This window comes from Jaculus jaculus, chromosome 14, assembly GCF_020740685.1.
Source record: "Jaculus jaculus isolate mJacJac1 chromosome 14, mJacJac1.mat.Y.cur, whole genome shotgun sequence".
NCBI lineage: Eukaryota > Metazoa > Chordata > Mammalia > Rodentia > Dipodidae > Jaculus > Jaculus jaculus.
In genome coordinates, this window is record NC_059115.1 from 56,125,335 (window position 1) to 56,143,006 (window position 17,672).

The window sequence follows — 17,672 nt, forward strand, 5'->3', positions numbered from 1 at the left end:
GAAAATATGATGAAATATAGAATTGCATATTGGTGTGCCGAATGGTAAAACACCCTAAGATTGCATCAGCATATATAAAACAAATCTTCAACCTGCTTGGATGGATAATCCACACAACTGAAATGGACCCTGGAATTCTATCAGGCAGGTTATTAGGCCAGTGGATGAAGGGCTTCATTTTTCTGATCATTCCAGAGCAACATCTTGAGGTCAGAACAAAAAGGAACATTAAAAATGCACACAATAGGGCTGGAGAGATGGCTTAGCGGTTAAGCGCTTGCCTGTGAAGCCCAAGGACCCCGGTTCGAGGCTCGATTCCCCAGGACCCACGTTAGCCAGATGCACAAGGGGGCGCACGTGTCTAGAGTTCGTTTGCAGTGGCTGGAGGCCCTGGTGTGACAATCCTGTCCATCTATCTATCTATCTATCTATCTATCTATCTATCTATCTATCTATCTGCCTCTTCATATCTGTTTTATAATTTATATATTTAGTCCCAGATATTTATAACACTTATTTTTAACAATTGTCATATTATCATCAACAAATATAAGATAGAGTAAAAAGATAAAACCAATATACCTGTGACCCAGTGTGGCCTCTGAGAGGAGGCAATGTAGAGCTGTGGTATATGGTGGGGCAAGCTCAGGTTTCTACAGCAAGGTTTTGCTGTTGTTGCTCTAGAAAGCTGCAGATAAGTGAGCAATGTCCAAACCTGAGGCTGCCTATGTCTGCTAGCAAGGACTAAACTGGGCTGTGGCTCAGTGTGGACGGGTCATCCTCCTCTAAGCCTTTCAAGATCTGCCACAGGAAAAAAGACTTTCAGACATATAAAACTCAAAAAATATGATCCCTTCCTTCCCTACTTCCTTCCTCTTTTGTTCTTATTTTTTTAATTTAATTTAATTTTTATTTTTAGAGAGAGAGAATTGGCACAGCCACTGCAGTGGAACTCCAGACACCTGCACCACCTGGTGGGCATGTGCAACCTTGTGCTTGTCTTACCTCTGTGCGTCTGGCTTATGTGGGATCTGGAAAGCCAAGCAAGGGTCCATAGGCTTCACAGGCAAGCACCTTAACCGCTAAGCTATTTCTCCAGCACTCTCTTATCTTTTAAAAATAGTTTATTTATTTCCAAGCAGAGAGAGATTGAAGAGAGCCAGAGAGAATGGACATGCCAGGGCCTCTAGCCACTGCAAATGGACTCGAGATGCACGCACTACTTGGTGCATCTGGCTTTATGTGGGTAGCAGGGAACCAAACGTGAGCCATTAAACATTGCAAGCAAGTGCCTTAACTGCTGAGTCATTTCTGCAGCCCTCTCATATATTTTTTAATTTTTTTTTGTTTATTTTTATTTATTTATTTGAGAGCGACAGACAGAGAGAGAAAGAGAGAGGGAGGGAGAGAGAGAGGGAGAGAATGGGCATGCCAGGGCTTCCAGCCACTGCAAATGAACTCCAGACATGTGCGCCCCCTTGTGCATCTGGCTAACATGGGTCCTGGGGAATCAAGCCTTGAACCAGGGTCCTTAGGCTTCACAGGCAAGCACTTAACTCCTAAGCCATCTCTTCAGTCCCTCTCTTATATTTTTGAGACAGCATCTTGCTATATAGTCTGGGCTAGCTTTGAACTCATGATCCGCCCCCATCTAAGTCTCCTGAGCAATGGGATTACAGATGAGTGCCACCATGCCTGGTTTGCCATGAATACTTTCTGCGCACAGTTCATACATTATTTCACCATATTTCTTATCTGTACCTGTAACTGTAAAGCTTCATTGCCAGCCAGCCATGAACAAGTGCATCTTGCTTATACTTGAAAAAACATCTGACCAAGTAAAATGAATCAAGAGCAACTCAGAACTCAAACTCAAGAATTCTACAGAGTCATTTTCCAGGCCTGTCAGAGTGAATGACATTTCATGTCAGGAAGAATCTCAACCCTTGCCTTTCCCCCTGGTGTCCTGGCTCACCATTCACCACACACCTCGAGGCAGAAAGGAGAGGGTGGTGGTTGGGAGAGAAGGCCATTCCATTTTAACAACTCTCATCTGAAGTGTTTTTCATGAGATGAAAGCTTCACAGAAACCTGACAGCTATCTCCCTTTGGGCAACATTATTGCAGGATGCACTGCAATAAATCAGGAGGTGTCTAGGTTTATTCACCATAAATCTTTCCCACGTGTGTATGTGATGGCACACATTCAACCTGTAAGATGTGGGATTCTGTAATGAAGCAAAATGTGCGATGTGTTTTACTGGACACAGAACTGGATATATTCTTTTTAATCTAGTCACCAAGGGCCTGTCGATGTGTGCATGTCTCTTCTGAGGTCAAGCATACTACCAAGCTCGGTCCCAATGAGGGCGCAAGAGAAGGAAGTCATCCTGAGAACCATGGGCGGCAAAGCCCAGTGGCTGCCTGTTGGGGACTTGCCACCGTCTGGCGCTGCGACGAGAAGCCACAGCGATGGCTGGAAGCTTTAGTGTCCTCGGATGACAAGCACCCGAATCTCAAGCCTCATCTGTAGATGCTGCACATAATTCTACGTGCCAGAAAATTTGACACGAAATTTCTGGAAACCCAGCCAAGGGAGTCAGATCCTATACTGAAGTGCATGTTTCATTTTAACTGTTGAAATAAAATTCTGATGTCTGCTGGTATCTGGCTAAATGTATGTGCTATGCTCATCAAACTGCTCAGTAAGCACTTCTCTTAATGTTCAGAGCCATGTATGAATGCTACTCTCACTTTTGGTCAGAGAACCTTCTCTTTTCAGATGGCAGTGACCTTGGGATAACTCAGAAGGCACCATGGTGCTGAAAAGAAGCGACAGAGGAGTGCTCAGCACTGAAATATCTCTATCTCACCTTCCAAGGCTCAGGGTCTACTGTGGAAGAGGTGGTGGAAAGAATGTAAGAGCCAAAGGAAGGGAAGGGCTCCTTACAACATGCTCCTCCAGACACAAAATGGCCTGGATATCCATGACCTCACAGTGCCTGACACTACCTACACAAGACCATCATAATAGGAGGAAAAGATCATGACATCAAAATAAAAGACAGGCTGATTGAGAGAGGGAGGGGATATGATGGACAGTGGAGTTTCAAAGGGGAAAATGGGGGCAGGGAAGGAATTACCACAGCATATTGTTTTAAATTATGGAAGCTGTCAATAAGAAATAAAATTTAAAAATTCTGTATGGGCCATGCCAATAATATTTATTTGATACATGGTTGTTTGACTGTATTTGTAATTTAGTTACATAATACACACATGAAGAAGTCCAAACTCTGATATGACAACATCTGTGTTCTAAGTTGACTTCTGAATATGCCAAAGGCCTGCACAGCCAGGAAAACCTGTGCATTGCTTGCAGACATGTTGAAGAACTGAGGAGCCATGTGATCTCATCAGTGAGTCCACTGGATCCCTAAGCACTGTCCCCCAGGTTGACCAGGGCCTACTCAAAATAATTGTGCTTACTAATCGTTAGAATGTATCGATATTCTTGCTATTCTTTCAGAGTCTATAAAATAGTACCAGTAATAATACAGATGAGGTGTTTTAATCCTGAAACGCATGAGCTATAAGACCTCTTAAACTTGGTGCATGTGGGCTGCAGAGATGGTTCAATGGAGAAAGCACTTGCCTTGCAAGCACGAGTTGCTGCTCTTGGTGCCCCCAAAAGTCTAGCACAGTAAGTAGTACTATCACCTGTAAGCCCAGAATGCTTAAGGCAGGAAGGAGGCAGAGGCAAGAGAACTGCCTGTAAGTTCATGGACCAGCAAGCCCGGCATGTGCAGCAAGGAGAACTGTGAACACCAGGCACAATGGGAGACCCTGCCCCAAGCAAGGTGGAAGGCAAGAGTGAACCCCTCATGTCGTCCTGATCTCGATACACACCGTGGCACTCCCACGTGCAAACGTGCATGCACACACAAAGGCTGTGACATGAGCTCTGGTGGGGGAGGGGTAAGCATCTGTAAAAGAACTAGGTTCTTGGGGCGGATAGATGACTTTGCTGTTAAGGCACTTGCCTGTGATGCCAAAGGACCCAGGTTTAATTCCCCAGTACCTACGTAAGCCAGATGCACAAGGTGGCACACACATCTGGAGTTCCGTTTGCAGTGATTGGAGGCCCTGGTGCACCTGTTCTCTCTCTCTTTCTCTCTAATAAGTTAAATAAAAAATTTTTTAAAAAGAACTAGGTTCTGGGCTGGAGAGATGACTTAGCGGTTAAGGCACTTGCCTGCAAAGCCGAAGGACCCAGGTTCTACTCCCCGAGACCCACATTAGCCAGATGCACAAGGTGGCACATGTGTCTGGAGTTCGTTTGTAGTGGCTGGAAGCCCTGGTGTGCCCGTTCTCTCTCTCTCTCACTCTGCCTCTTTCCCTCTCTCAAATAAATAAATAAAAATAAGATATTTTAAAAAAAGAACTAGGTTCTCACCTGTTCCCAGTTGTGTAGTGGGACAAAAGCTTAAATATACCTGAGCCATGAAAAAGCTCAGGACTGAATACTAGGAAAGTAGCCCTAAATGAACTATCCGAGGAAAGAATTACAGTATTGTCAATAAGTGCAGAGGAAACTCATATTAGAGTGCTGAAATCCAACCATGGGAGACAGGGCTAATGGTACCTGTTGGTAACCCAAGTACACAAGAGACAGAGCAGGAGAATCATGAGTTCAAGGCAAGCCTGAGCTACAAAGCAAGATATTGTTGCAAAAAAAAAGAGGGGTGCTAGAGAGATGGCTCAGCAGTTAAGGCGCTTGCTGCAAAGCCTGAAGACCCAGGTCCGATGCCCCAGTACCCACGTAAAGCCAGATGCATGGTGGCACTGATGTCTGGAGATGGTCTGCAACAGTTGGAAGCCTTGGCATGCCCGTTCTCTCTGTCTCTTTTCTGTCTATCTCTCTCTGCTTGCAAAAATATAAATAATATCCAGGCATGATGGTGCACACCTTTAGTCCTAGCACTCAGGAAGCAGAGGTAGGAGGATCGCCATGAGTTTGAGGCCACCATGAGATTACATAGTGAATTCCAGGTCAGCCTGGGCTAGAGTGAAACCCTACCTTGAAAAATATAAATATAAATAACAATATTAAAACAAAACAAAAAAATCATGGGTAGAGGTAGGTTCGGAAACAAGGATGTTTGAACTATTTTTTGTCCTGCCAAAATATGTAATAATCTTCATTCTAGAGAATTGGAACGTGGGTCCCAATTCCACGTGTCCCAAATCTTCAATAGAAAAAAAACACGCTTACCCCCCAGATCACTGTTGTCGAAGCATGCATGGATGGTGGTACTCCCTAAAGGAACACACATCATTACATGTTGGGATAACAGGCACAAACCTTGACAAGGAAGGCTCTGTCCCAAAAGTATTTCCGGAAGAGTTTAATATCTGCCTCCAACAAATGCTCGGCAGTGTGGTTAAGGGTCAGGGTCAACGTTTCTGATGAGTGAAGGAACTGCAAACAGGCATCTTCACTGAGCCACGCACGGGAGAAGCTTGGGGAACAGCCACTCTGAAAACTGAAACATCCCAAGTCAAAATCCAAGCACAGCTTTGGAGACGCCCCACCCAGCACCCGCCCTCCCCCCCTTGATACAAGTGCAACTGGATCACGATCCCGGAAAGTCATTCCCACGCTCAAATACGAAGATCATGTAAACAGATCCTTATCAAACCACCTGTACGCTTCCGCTTACAGGTGCGCTCGAAAAGACACTGAAAGTACTATGCGTTTGAAAAGATTATTGAATCGTAAAAACAGTCCTGTTTTAAATATAGAAATTTACCTCCATAGTTCATTCTCTTAATCCAAAAAGATGCCTTTCCCTTTAATGGAGCTCATGCAGAACATATTAGCTGGCAACCAATAGTTTATTAGTGGAAAACAGACATACTCTCCAGGGAGCATGATGAGCTTGCGATGTTGCAAACAACTGACCTAGTCATAACACACTGAGACCACTGTTGTAAGCCACTTTCTCATGCAAATTCTCATGCAAACATGCACAAATTTAATCACGTCATATTCCTGAATGCATTCATTAACAAGGAAACAATATCCCCAAACTAAATTCTTAGATATAAGCTCATTTTTTCTGCTCTGTCTTGGCGAAAAGCAATTGCATGTTCATTAGGTAGAAGTCGTGTTGATGGCTAGAATCACGCTCTCATGGATGGCTTATAAGATCACAGAATCACAACACTAAAGATGCCTCAGGAGAAAAATACTAATGTGCAGCAGGATGTCACCTCCCAACAGATTGCTCTGAGACTCCTCACTTCACAAAGCCATTTCCATGGCTCTTGCTTCTAACATGACCTCACTTTGTTAATGAACACTTGCTTTACAAAAATCTATAGTCTATAGCCGGGCGTGGTGGCATACGCCTTTAATCCCAGCACTCAGCACTCGGGAAGCAGAGGTAGGAGGATCGCCATGAGTTCAAGGCTACCCTGAGACCTGCATAGTGAATGCTAGGTCAGCCTGAGCTAGAGTGAGACCCTACCTTGGAAAAAAAAAAGAAGAAAGAAATATACAGTCTATAACTTGTGATGGCTTGACTTAGAATTTTTCAACTTTACAATGCTGCAAAAGACATCAGAAATCTGACTTCCAATTTTGAATTTTTATCTTCTTTCAGACTAGTGATAAACACTACCATAACTATAAGACTCTCTTGAGTTGTTAGACAGGGGCAGCAAGCCACATTCCCCAGTCAATCACACAGTCATGAGGGTAGAAAACATATTCTGCAGTGGACTGTCACCCAGCTCTGATGTTCAGTAGATTAAGCACAGTAAGTGCATTTGCAACTCAGGATATTTTCAATTAATGGTGGGTTCATGGAGACATACCTGTTTTAAGTTGAGGGGCTTCTGTACCACCCATTGAAATAAACAGTACCTCTCATGAAATGATTTAAAAAAAAAAAAGATGTATAAAGAGCGGTTGTGCTCTAAGACTTCACACTAATTACTGTCAAGGACTCCAGAATCTTCTAGAAAATATGTCCTGATGCCAACAAAAGAATGGACTCCACCTGAGCAGAAAGGTTGCTGTTTTTCATTTAGAATATGAACATTCTATCATACGATAAGAAGTTTGTAGTTTGTTTTTCATCTCATTCATGAGTGAAGCTATTAAACATGTAAACTCTTACAACACAACATCTTCTGGAGTTGGAAACAGGGAGGAGACACAAAGCTACCAGCATATGAGTGAGTCTATCTCTAGGACCTCAGTGGAACAGTGAACTAGGCCATGACAGTTTTAGACAAGGAAACAGGGCTGCACTCCCTAGAAAGGATAATTTCCTTTGGACAGGCTTATGTCAGGTTGATGGTCATTTGATCAAATAAGAGGGATAAAAAGAGAATGTTCTGGTTTTCTGCTCTAACATCCACTTATTCATTATATTACCATTAATTAATTGAATCAAATTCATTATATTGAGGTCAATACACCAAACAAGAAAAAAACAGCCCAATAAGACATCTCATGGAATAATGTTCTAACAAGATGTAATGTTTGTGTAGCACTTAATAATTTTCAATGTGCTCTTCTATTTATGATTTGTATTTTACTGAATGTTGAATTGAGACATTATGATATATGAACTCTCCTTTCATAAGTGAAGAATAATGTTGAATCTGAATCATTCCAAGTAGCAACACACTCGTTAGCCAGAATAAGTGTTGATACTATCATCCACATAGAGAACTTTATAGTCAATAAATTATTTTACTAAACCCTAATGACCATCCCATTGGATAACACTATCAGAGCTTTCTATTTATTCAACAATTCAACAAAACATTTTAATAAAAAGTATGTAGTTGGCACCAAACTAATAGTCCAGTAAGTAAAGCAAACATGGTCTTGGCTCTCAACTGACTTAAGAGAGAAGATATGCTACAAATGGTTACATAAAGTAAACTGTAACTATTATTGTAAGTTAAGCATAATCATAAAAGACCATAACTCAAAAGGATTCTCTGAGGAAATATCATTTAAGTTAAACTTGAGAAATACAAAGGGGTTAGGTCACTATTTACCCAATTACTTTTTTTTTTTTCATATCTCCCCACGATGGACATTTTTTTCCTGGCTCCCTCTTATGAAATGCTAGCATCAAATATATCTATTTATGTACTAAATGTGTATTGTACTGCAGACCAGAGAACTAACAGTAAAACATGTGAGCCAACATTAGCATGTAGTTTGATATTTCTGTTTTTCTAGGCTTTAGAGAAATGGTTAAAAGAGAAACTCGAGAAGCTAAAAAGAGAGAGACTAAAACAGCTGACTCACTTCATGATGTCTTCCACCAGCATGGAGTGTCCGCCACGGGAAGCTAAGTCTAATGGTGTGGCACCCTCTTCATTGGGTAATACCAGGGCCTGGACTCCCCCAGGGAGACACAAGAGGAAGTGGGAGAGCTTAGCCAAGCCCCACCTCGCAGCCAGGTGCAGGAGGGACTCTCTGTGTAGAGATGCTGAGGAGAAGGGAAAACATGATCATTAGTTCCTCCACTTACAAAGTTTGCTTTGTGCATTTGGTTAAAGAGACCATATATTTAGTAAAAATAAAAGTGTCAGAGTGAGAGCTGGAGAGATGGCTTGGCGGTTAAGGAGCTTGCCTGCAAAGCCAAAGGATCCAGGCTCAATTCCCCACAGTTCCCACGTAAGCCAAATGGTGTACACAAGGTGATGCACACGTCTGGAGTTCCTTTGCAGCGGCTGAAGGCCATGGTGCACCCATTCTGTCTCTATCCACTTCTTTCAAATAAATAATAAAAATTAAATTTTTGTTTTTTTTTTAAAGTATCAGAGCTGGAAGGAACCAAAAGCATCTAATCCCACCCTTACTACATGAATGGGGAGATGTCTGGGGACTTGCTCCAGGTCAGAAAGTAGGATGAGGTTGGAGTTAGGTGTGCTCCTTACAGAGCTCTTTCCAGCCACTACGCAACACATTGCCACCATCTGTCACTAAGTATGCAGGAACATCACCTAAGGATACAGGTCCAAGGGAAAGTTCATTCTTGGGAAACACGTTTTTCAATTTCCAAGGTGTCCTCTGAAAAAATTGGACTAAGCTTGCAGGGCAGACTCTCAAGGCCAAGAGCATAGAACGGCCTCCAGTCATCTTTTGAGCTATTCCTCCCTTAGGAGAAACTATGACAAAAACAGCTTTTTATGTCCAAAGCACTTGAGACCACAGTCTTTCTCAAACCTCACAGTGGTGATTTTACTAGCTATTAGATCCCTGGATCATTTCAATAGGGCCAAAGCCACCACAACACTTTGCAGCAGTGAGGCACGGGTTTTTGTAAATGCCCTTGGACACAGGCCCTTGGTGGTTTTGTTTGGTTTCTGCTCACTGTGATTGTTTCCTGACCATCATCTCACAGCTGACAGGCCCTGAAGATTTAACTGCTGGTAATACATGAAGTCATTAGCCACTTGTAGAGTTTAACAGCAATTATCTACTTTAAAATCTCAATTATTTGTGTATGTTTGTGTAGAGTTTAAACTCTTGTCTTCCTACCATAATAGCTGGAGGCCAGGAACACAGGTGGTCTATCACAATGTGTTGTAAATGTGTAAAAGATAAACATTTCCCTGCATTAAAAAAGCAAGGGGCTGGGAAAATGGCTTAGCGTTTAAGGCAGCTTGCCTGTGAAGCCTAAGGACCCCAGTTCAATTCCTCAGGACCCACATAATCCAGATGCATAAGGGGGCACATGCATCTGGAGTTCATTTGCAATGGTTGGAGGCCCTTGGTGAGTCCATTCTGTCTTTCTCTCTGCCTCTTTCTCTCTCTCTCTTTCAAATAAATACATTTTTTTTAAAAAAAAAAGCAAGGGCTGGAGAGATAGCTTAGCGGTTAAGCACTTGCCTGTGAAGCCTAAGAACCCCGGTTCGGGGCTTTCGACTCCCCAAGACCCACATTAGCCAGATGCACAATGGGGCGCACATGTCTGGAGTTTGTCTGTAGTATCTCGAACCTTAGGCTTCACAGGCAAGCGCTTAACCACTAAGCCATCTCTCCAGCACTGGAGGTCAGTTCTTATTGGCTGTGTGTGTTGCTGAATGGAGCAAATGTCACTTCAAGTTCTGCCTTAGCTACTTCCTGTTTTTTTTCTGTTTGTTTGTTTGCTTGTTTCTCGAGGTAGGGTTTCACTCTAGCCCATGCTGACCTGGAACTCACTACGTAGTCTCAGGTTGGCCTCGAACTCACGGCAATCCTCCTCCCTCTGCCTCCCGAGTGCTGTTATTAAAGCGGTGCGCCACCACACCCAGCCATCTTCCATCCCCCCACCTTTTTTTGTTGTTTTTTTTTTTTTGAGGTAGGGTCTCACTCTGGCCCAGGCTGACCTGGATGGAACTCACTATGTAGTCTCAGGTTGGCCTTGAACTCACGGCGATCCTCCTACCTCTACCTTCCAAGTGCTGGGATGAAAGGCGTGCGCCACCACACCCGGCTCCTTGGCTACTTCTTAAATGAAATGTGCCCATGGAAACTGTGTCCTCCCAGTTTGGACTCCCACTGATGGAACATTAAGGACAAAAATGCCTGCCTCCCCGCAGCTTACAGTCCACATGAGCATGCTCTTACTGTTTTCCTGTCTTCACTATTCCCAGAGATTCCTGCTCAAGCAAACAACTGATTTTTTATTTACTTTTTTAATTGCAGAAATTTCCCTGAAGACTCATCAACTCGTAGGCCTTGACAGCACAGAGAAGTCCTAGATGCAATTGCAAACTCTCATGCTCCTGGCTGGCTCCTAATCAGTCTCTTCTCCCAGCCCATCAGTCTCCCTTACCATCAAACTTCAGTTTCCCAGTGAATCCCAGTCTGGCCACCCCCAGACCCCAACCACCACTAAGGTGCTGCTTGCCTCGCGAGGACGGCAGTCGGTGCAGCTCTGTCTCGTCGGCAGGCTGGCTTGATGGGATTTGGGGTGCCTGCATCTGATAAAACGCTAATGTGAAACAGTGAGAAGGAAACATTCCACTGCCCCTGCACATAAATGCCAAATAAAATTGCTCAACTGAACATATATTCATAGGTTTTTTTTCCAACTATTTCTATATCTAGACGAATGAATATAAGGTTTTAGATTTCAAATATATAAATGAGCCTGTTTCACAGTGAAGTGCCACCAAGATCTTCCTGCATATTTGCTCTGTTGTTTTTCCTTTTTTAAATATTTTATTTATATTTATTTATTTGTTTGAGAGAGAAAGGAGAGAGGGAAAGAGAATGGGCACACCAGGGCCTCCGGCCACTGCAAATGGACTCCAGATGCATACGCCCCCTCCTGCATCTGGCTAATGTGGGTCCTGGGGAATTGAACCTGGGTCCTTTGGCTTAGCAGCTTAACTGCTAAGCCATCTCTCCAGCTCTGCTCTATCACTTTCACATGACACAGCATATATCCCACCCACCCACCCCCAGTAAAATAACATCCGAAACACCAAAACATCTACTGTAAGACCCCCAGAATGAGGACCCCACGCTCTGCCCGGAAATGGCGATACCCCAAATCACTCACGAGAAACGGTCTTGATGCAAACAGCAAGAGGATTTTTATTCCAAGCATGCTGGGGCCCACAGTCGTACACCACGCAGGGGTAGAGGACTGCAGAGCCTCGAATGCAGGAACAGGACAGTTTTTATAGGGTTTCTAACAAAGCATTAGACCAATCATTTTTTTAACATCAGGAGCCCGTGGGGTGCAAGCCAGTCAGTTTGTGCCACTCCATAGTTTCTAAGCCAATTAGTTTAATTTGTTCAAGCCCCTCGTGGACCAATCAGTCTCCTATGACCTTGGAGGTCAGCATTTGCGCAGGTCCTTGGGTGGGGGTAGCAGAGTGTGGTATCAGTCTCCTATGACCTTGGTGGTCTGAGGCAGGCTGCTACGGCTTATGGTGCGGGCTACTAAGGCTTACGGTGTGGGCTATTAAGGCTTATGGAACAGGCTATTTACAGAAACCAAATAAGTGGTTCACTTTATTACTCATTTCCCATCCTTGAGGGCTATCTCATGCCCTTTTTACCTAGTTTTATATTAGGAGCGGGCTCTGATATAATGAGAAGAGGGATTCTTTACTTGCTTCCAACAGAGAGTAAAGGCTGGAGTTTGAGGTATGCAGGGGCCCGCTTAAGCTCCCTTTGGAGCGTGATAGTATTTCTGGGCTTCTGAATTCTTGGGCCTTTCACTACAAACAGACAAGGCGGTATGGAAGCACACAGCTACCAGACATTTGATTAATATATTTCATTCATCTTGATGAAAAGCAAAGGAGCTCTGTTGGTTTCATTTTTTTTTCCCCAGTGCTTGAGATCCACCCCAGGGCCTGGTATACACTAGCCATGTGCTAGCTATTAAAGAACTGATCTTTATTTTGCCCTGGAAGGGAAGGATCATCATGCTTACTTGATTAAAAAGTAGGGGCTTTCATTAAAGAATCTATAAACAAGAACAACAACAAAAAAAAGTAGGGGCTTTGTAACTAACAGATTCCCAGCAGAATCAATATTGGCATTTTTCTTCCCTTTTAAACAATAACCAGGATGAAACTTGTCGGGATCAGGTAGCAAAACAAACACACACCTGCACACCCATGCACACGTACACTTATTGTCAGCATAAGAAATCAGCCAAGGCTGGAGAGATGGCTTAGCGGTTAAGCGCTTGCCTGTGAAGCCTAAAGACCCCGGTTCGAGGCTCGATTCCCCAGGACCCACGTTAGCCAGATGCACAAGGGGGTGCACACGTCTGGAGTTCGTTTGCAATGGCTGGAGGCCCTGGCGTGCCCATTCTCTCTCTCTCTCTCCCCCTCTTTCTTTCTCTGCCTGTCGCTCTCAAATAAATAAATAAAAATAAACAAAAAAAAATTTAAAAAGAAATCAGCCAGCCATCCTAGAGTAGAATTACAAAGTCACAGATTCCAATTTGACTGTGCAGCGAAATGTCCCATGTTTGTACAGGTTACAATTTTCTTCCAAGAAAAATACAATCCGCCGGACTCATCTAAGCCCTTTGTGCTCCCTTTTAAAATAATAACACTGGTAAAAGCAAATGCAGCGTCAGCCACATAATTGGTCCTCTTGAGAGCGTCTCTGCTGCAATGCCCTAAAATGAGGTGCAGTTCATTGTATTCAGCGGACCAACAGAGGGAGTGTGGGAGGCGATGTTTGCTCGGCCAATCCCAGCCCTGCAAGTCCCAGCTCTCTGCTCCGTGTGTGGGAGCTCCGACCCACCTCTCCCATGGGAGAGAACAGTAACCACGTGCTTCTCTCTCTCTCATCTCCTCTCACCCTCCCTACTTCTGGGAGAGGAAAGAAGGCAGGGAAAGAGAAAGAAGACTCTCTCGACATTAAAAACAAATAAAATGGCCAGCGTGTTGTAAGAGAGAGCTGTCACATTCAGTGTGAAAGTTCAGCACACAGAAGGCAAACAACTCGAAAGAGGAAGCATCAAGACCAGATAAATAATTCTGCTGGTTAGAGAGTTTCAGATTTCTTATCAGTGGCCGGCAAAACAAACTGTGAAAAGGAGTTATACAATTTGACAGAGGTAGGGCTTTTTAATTAAAATGAAAACAAAAAAAGACTACCAAATAAATGACTCTTCCTGTTTTCTTGGTACCAGGTTTTTTTTTTCTTCTTTTTTAGGAGCACTTGTAACTAAGGCAGAATTATTAATAATTGCTGTAATGGCAAACATTGAAAGGTATGACTTCTAACATCCTGTGAACATAATCACTCAGACACAGTGTGGAACTGAGCAGGTGTGTCTTTCAATAAACCATTCCCACTACAGTGCAGTCAGAGCCCTGTCTGCCCTAGACAGGGAAGGAAACTTCCTTGTCTCACTGGGCCTCACTGCATGCATTATCAGCTCCTTTGCTATTAAATATGCCTGGCACAAAAATATGCAAGACTCCTGTATTCCTTACTTCTCTCATTGCCATGGCCGAATATCTGACAAGAAGCTACTTGTAAAGAAGGAACTATTTTATTTTGGCTCTCAATTTGAAGCGATAGGGTCTATCATGGCCAGGAAGGCGTGGTGGTACTAGCAAGAGGTGGCTGGTCACATTGTATCACTCCAGCGAGGAAGCAGAAAGCTTCAATGCTGGTGCTCAGTGGGCTTCCTTTATATTGAGTCTGGGATTCCATCTCATAGGATGGCACTGCCCACATTCAGGGAAGGTGCTCACCCTTTAGTCAATCCTCTCTGAGAACACCCTCATTGATGGGGACCCAAATTTGTGTCTCACTTACGCTGTAGGCGTTTCTTAGCCAAAGCAAGTGGAAAATAGAAAACAACCATCACAAATCCACCTTTTGTCAACCTGACACCCAAACACATCACTTTTATTTTATTTTATTTTTGGTTTTTCAAGGTAGGGTCTCACGCTAGCCCAGGCTGACCTGGAATTCACTATGTAGTCTCAGGTTGGCCTTGAACTCACGACGATCCTCCTACCTTCTTCCTCCCGAGTGCTGAGATTAAAGGCGTGTGCCACCACACCCGGCTCAAACACATCACTTTTAAATCAGAAAATTCTGCCCCTAGCCCTCTAAGGATCACAGCCACCCTATAATGCAAATGCAGTTAGTTCACCTCTAAGAGTTTCCTAAGCTTTCACAGTTCCAACACTTCAAAAGGCCAAAGGTCAAAATCTCTTCTGAGACCCAAAGAAGTTTTAAATGTAAGACCCTCCCTAATAAAAAGAACAAGTTACATGCTTTCAATATACAACTGCAGAAGGATAAAGATTTCCATTCCAAATGGAAGGAAAAGGGACATGGTACAGAAAGATTGGATCACAGTATGACCAAAATTCAGCAGGGCAAACACCCAACCCAGCATCAGGGACTCCTGATAACATTATCAGTACCCTAACAGGCTTAGGTAGCTCTGCCTGGGTTCTTTGCCTAAGGGGCATGTGGTCTCTGTGTGGGGCTGGCTCTAGCTTTCCTCTGCAGACAACCCCATGTTGCTGGCACCTCCAATATCTTGGGGTCTCCAGTGCAACCTGGGCTTCACTTTCCCAGCTTCACACGGTGGCCTGTCAGGACCCCTTTTGCAGGAAATCTGTCCCTTCCACACATTACCTGGCTTTAGAGGCATCCTAGAACCTCGGTGAAATTCTGCATGATCCTTAACCCTGACATTTTGTACCACGGCAAGTTCTCCTGCTAGACATAGTGTGGCACCTTGGGCCACAGCCGCAGCAGCCTCTATGTGGCTGGCCTCGCTGTGCTGCAGAGGCAGATCCTGGGAAACCACTTTCACGGGTGCTGCAGCTACCTGCTCTGGCACAGGATTTAAAATAATGGTAAATGAGCCGGGAAGTAGTGGCGCACGCCTTTAATCCCCGTACTCGGGAGGCAGAGGTAGGAGGATCGCTGTGAGTTCGAGGCCACCCTGAGACTACATAGTGAATTCCAGGTCAGCCTGAGCTAGAGTGAGACCCTGCCTCGAAAAATATATGACAAAAGAAGAAACTCAAGGGGAGGAGGATTTATCTCAGCTCGTGATTTGAGGAGATACAGTCCATCGTGACGGGGAAGGAAAGGTGGCTGGTCATCATACCCATGGTCTGGAAGCAGAAAGGGACTGATGTTGCTGTTCAGCTGGCTTGCTCTCTTCTTCATTTTTATTCAGTCTGGAATCCCACCCCATGAGATGGTGCTGCCTAGTTCAGGGCAGGCCTTTCCTCTCTAGTTAATCCTCTCTGGAAACACCCTCACAGACACACCCAAAGGTGTAGCTCACTAACTGTCAAGTTGACAATCAAAATTAACCATCAGAGTTCTAGAACAATTCAGCCCTATCATGAACTTATGGTAAACAAAGGTATATGGAAAAAAAAACAGCATACACAAAGGAAACTTCCAGAACACCTGAGACACAAGATCAGAGTCAGCCAGATGTTTTGGTGGCTACTCATGGAAAGTGGTCTTGCTTCCTGGTCAATCTGCATTTGGAACTATTACTGTACCTACATAATACATCATTATACCTTTCAATTAGCAGAAAAATTCAGCCTGGAAAATTGAAAAATTAACTTGTCAGTGTATTAACTTATCAATGTAGGCTCATCAACAAATGTACCACACTGTGATGGATGCCGATGAAAAGCAAAGGGGGAGTGTAGGAAATTTCTCTACTTCTGTGTCTTCTATTCAAGTATGTAATGAACTTAAAACTGCCATATAAAAAAAGAAAGTCCATTAAAAATAAAACATAAAGCCGGGCATGGTGGCACACAGCTTTAATCCCCGCATTGGGAAGGCAGAGTTAGGAGGATTGCTGTCAGTTCGAGGCCACCCTGAGACTACGTAGTGAATTCCAGGTCAGCCTGGGCTAGAGCAAAACCCTACCTTAAAAATAAATAAATAAAATATAAGCATTTCCCCAACACATCACTGCATACCCATGTTTACTGTAGCACTGTTTACAATAACCAGGGCATGGGATTACCCTGGGGACTATCAACAAATGAATGAATAAAGAAAATGTGGTATAAATATGAACCATGGAATTATGTTTGCCAAAACAGGTAAAATAAAATTATGTCAATTGAAGGCAAATGAACTGAACTGGATACCCTCATCTTAAGCAAAATTAAGCCAGTCTCATAAAGATAAGTGTCATTTTTCTCTTATATATGAAATTTATGGAGCAGTGGAACAGACATGAAAAGTAAAAGGGAGACTATTAAAGATGCGTGAGGAAAAAGGGTAAGGGGAAAGAGGTGATATGAAAAGGAAACAGGGGCTGGAGAGATGGGTTAGCAGTTAAGGTATTTGTCTACAAAGCCAAATGATCCCGGTTGAATTCCCCAGGACCCACGTAAGCCAGATGCACAAGGGGGCACATGCATTGAGAGTTCATTTGCAGTGGTTGGAGGCCCTGGCACACCCATTCTCTCTCTCTCTCCCTCTTTCTCTGTCAAATAAATAAATATTTTTTAAAGAAACAGCTGAAGTTCAAGACCCTCCCTAGAACCAGTAGATCATAACTTCTGAAGTGGTGCCTAAGCATTCAGCTTTCCTAAAGATTTCTAAGCGTAAAACCTGAGTGGGATCCATCACTTTAAGTCAAGTGGTGGCCAGAAAAGTGCATCCTTATGCTCTGTCTGTACACTGTCTTCCCAATCCACTGTGAAGTTCTATCATCAGCTAGGGGAAAAAAAAAAAAATCACCAGAGCAACCATGACAAAAGTTTTCTGTCCCTTTTACAAGTTATCTTTCATCCAAATCCCTTATTGCCAAGCCAGAAGAGACTTAAAAAAATATTGGGGCTTAAACATGATGCATGTAATAACCTAAAAGCCAATGATATTTTTAAGCACAAGTAAATTTAGAAAGGATTTCAGCTTTCTGGACTTAGTATTGTTTCATAGTTCCTGAGTGGAGCCATTGAAATGTATTCAACATAATAAGTATCTGAAAGACCAGCTTTCTTTCATTCATGTAAATCCAATTCATTAGAGTGAGCTCTACTCTGGTATCCAAAGTCACATAATCCCAGAGGTCCCAGCTTGTACAACAAAGTCATTAAATACACAAACATAGAATAACACTATTTTTTTTTTTTTTTTTTTTTTTTTAGTT

At 43.4% G+C, this 17,672-nt stretch overlaps 1 protein-coding gene across 3 annotated transcripts in view; it reads right to left on the minus strand.

Annotated features, from left to right (window-relative positions):
* The window catches only part of Arhgef28 (Rho guanine nucleotide exchange factor 28), a 361,317-nt gene that overhangs the window by 184,333 nt on the left and 159,312 nt on the right, over positions 1-17,672 (minus strand). For all 3 annotated transcript variants that reach the window (XM_045133599.1, XM_045133602.1, XM_045133601.1), the window contains exons 5-6: positions 8,339-8,522; positions 5,366-5,546 (exon numbers count right to left, since the gene is read on the minus strand). In XM_045133599.1, coding sequence (XP_044989534.1) covers positions 5,366-5,546; positions 8,339-8,522 — 365 coding nt within the window. The remainder of the gene's footprint in view (positions 1-5,365; positions 5,547-8,338; positions 8,523-17,672) is intronic.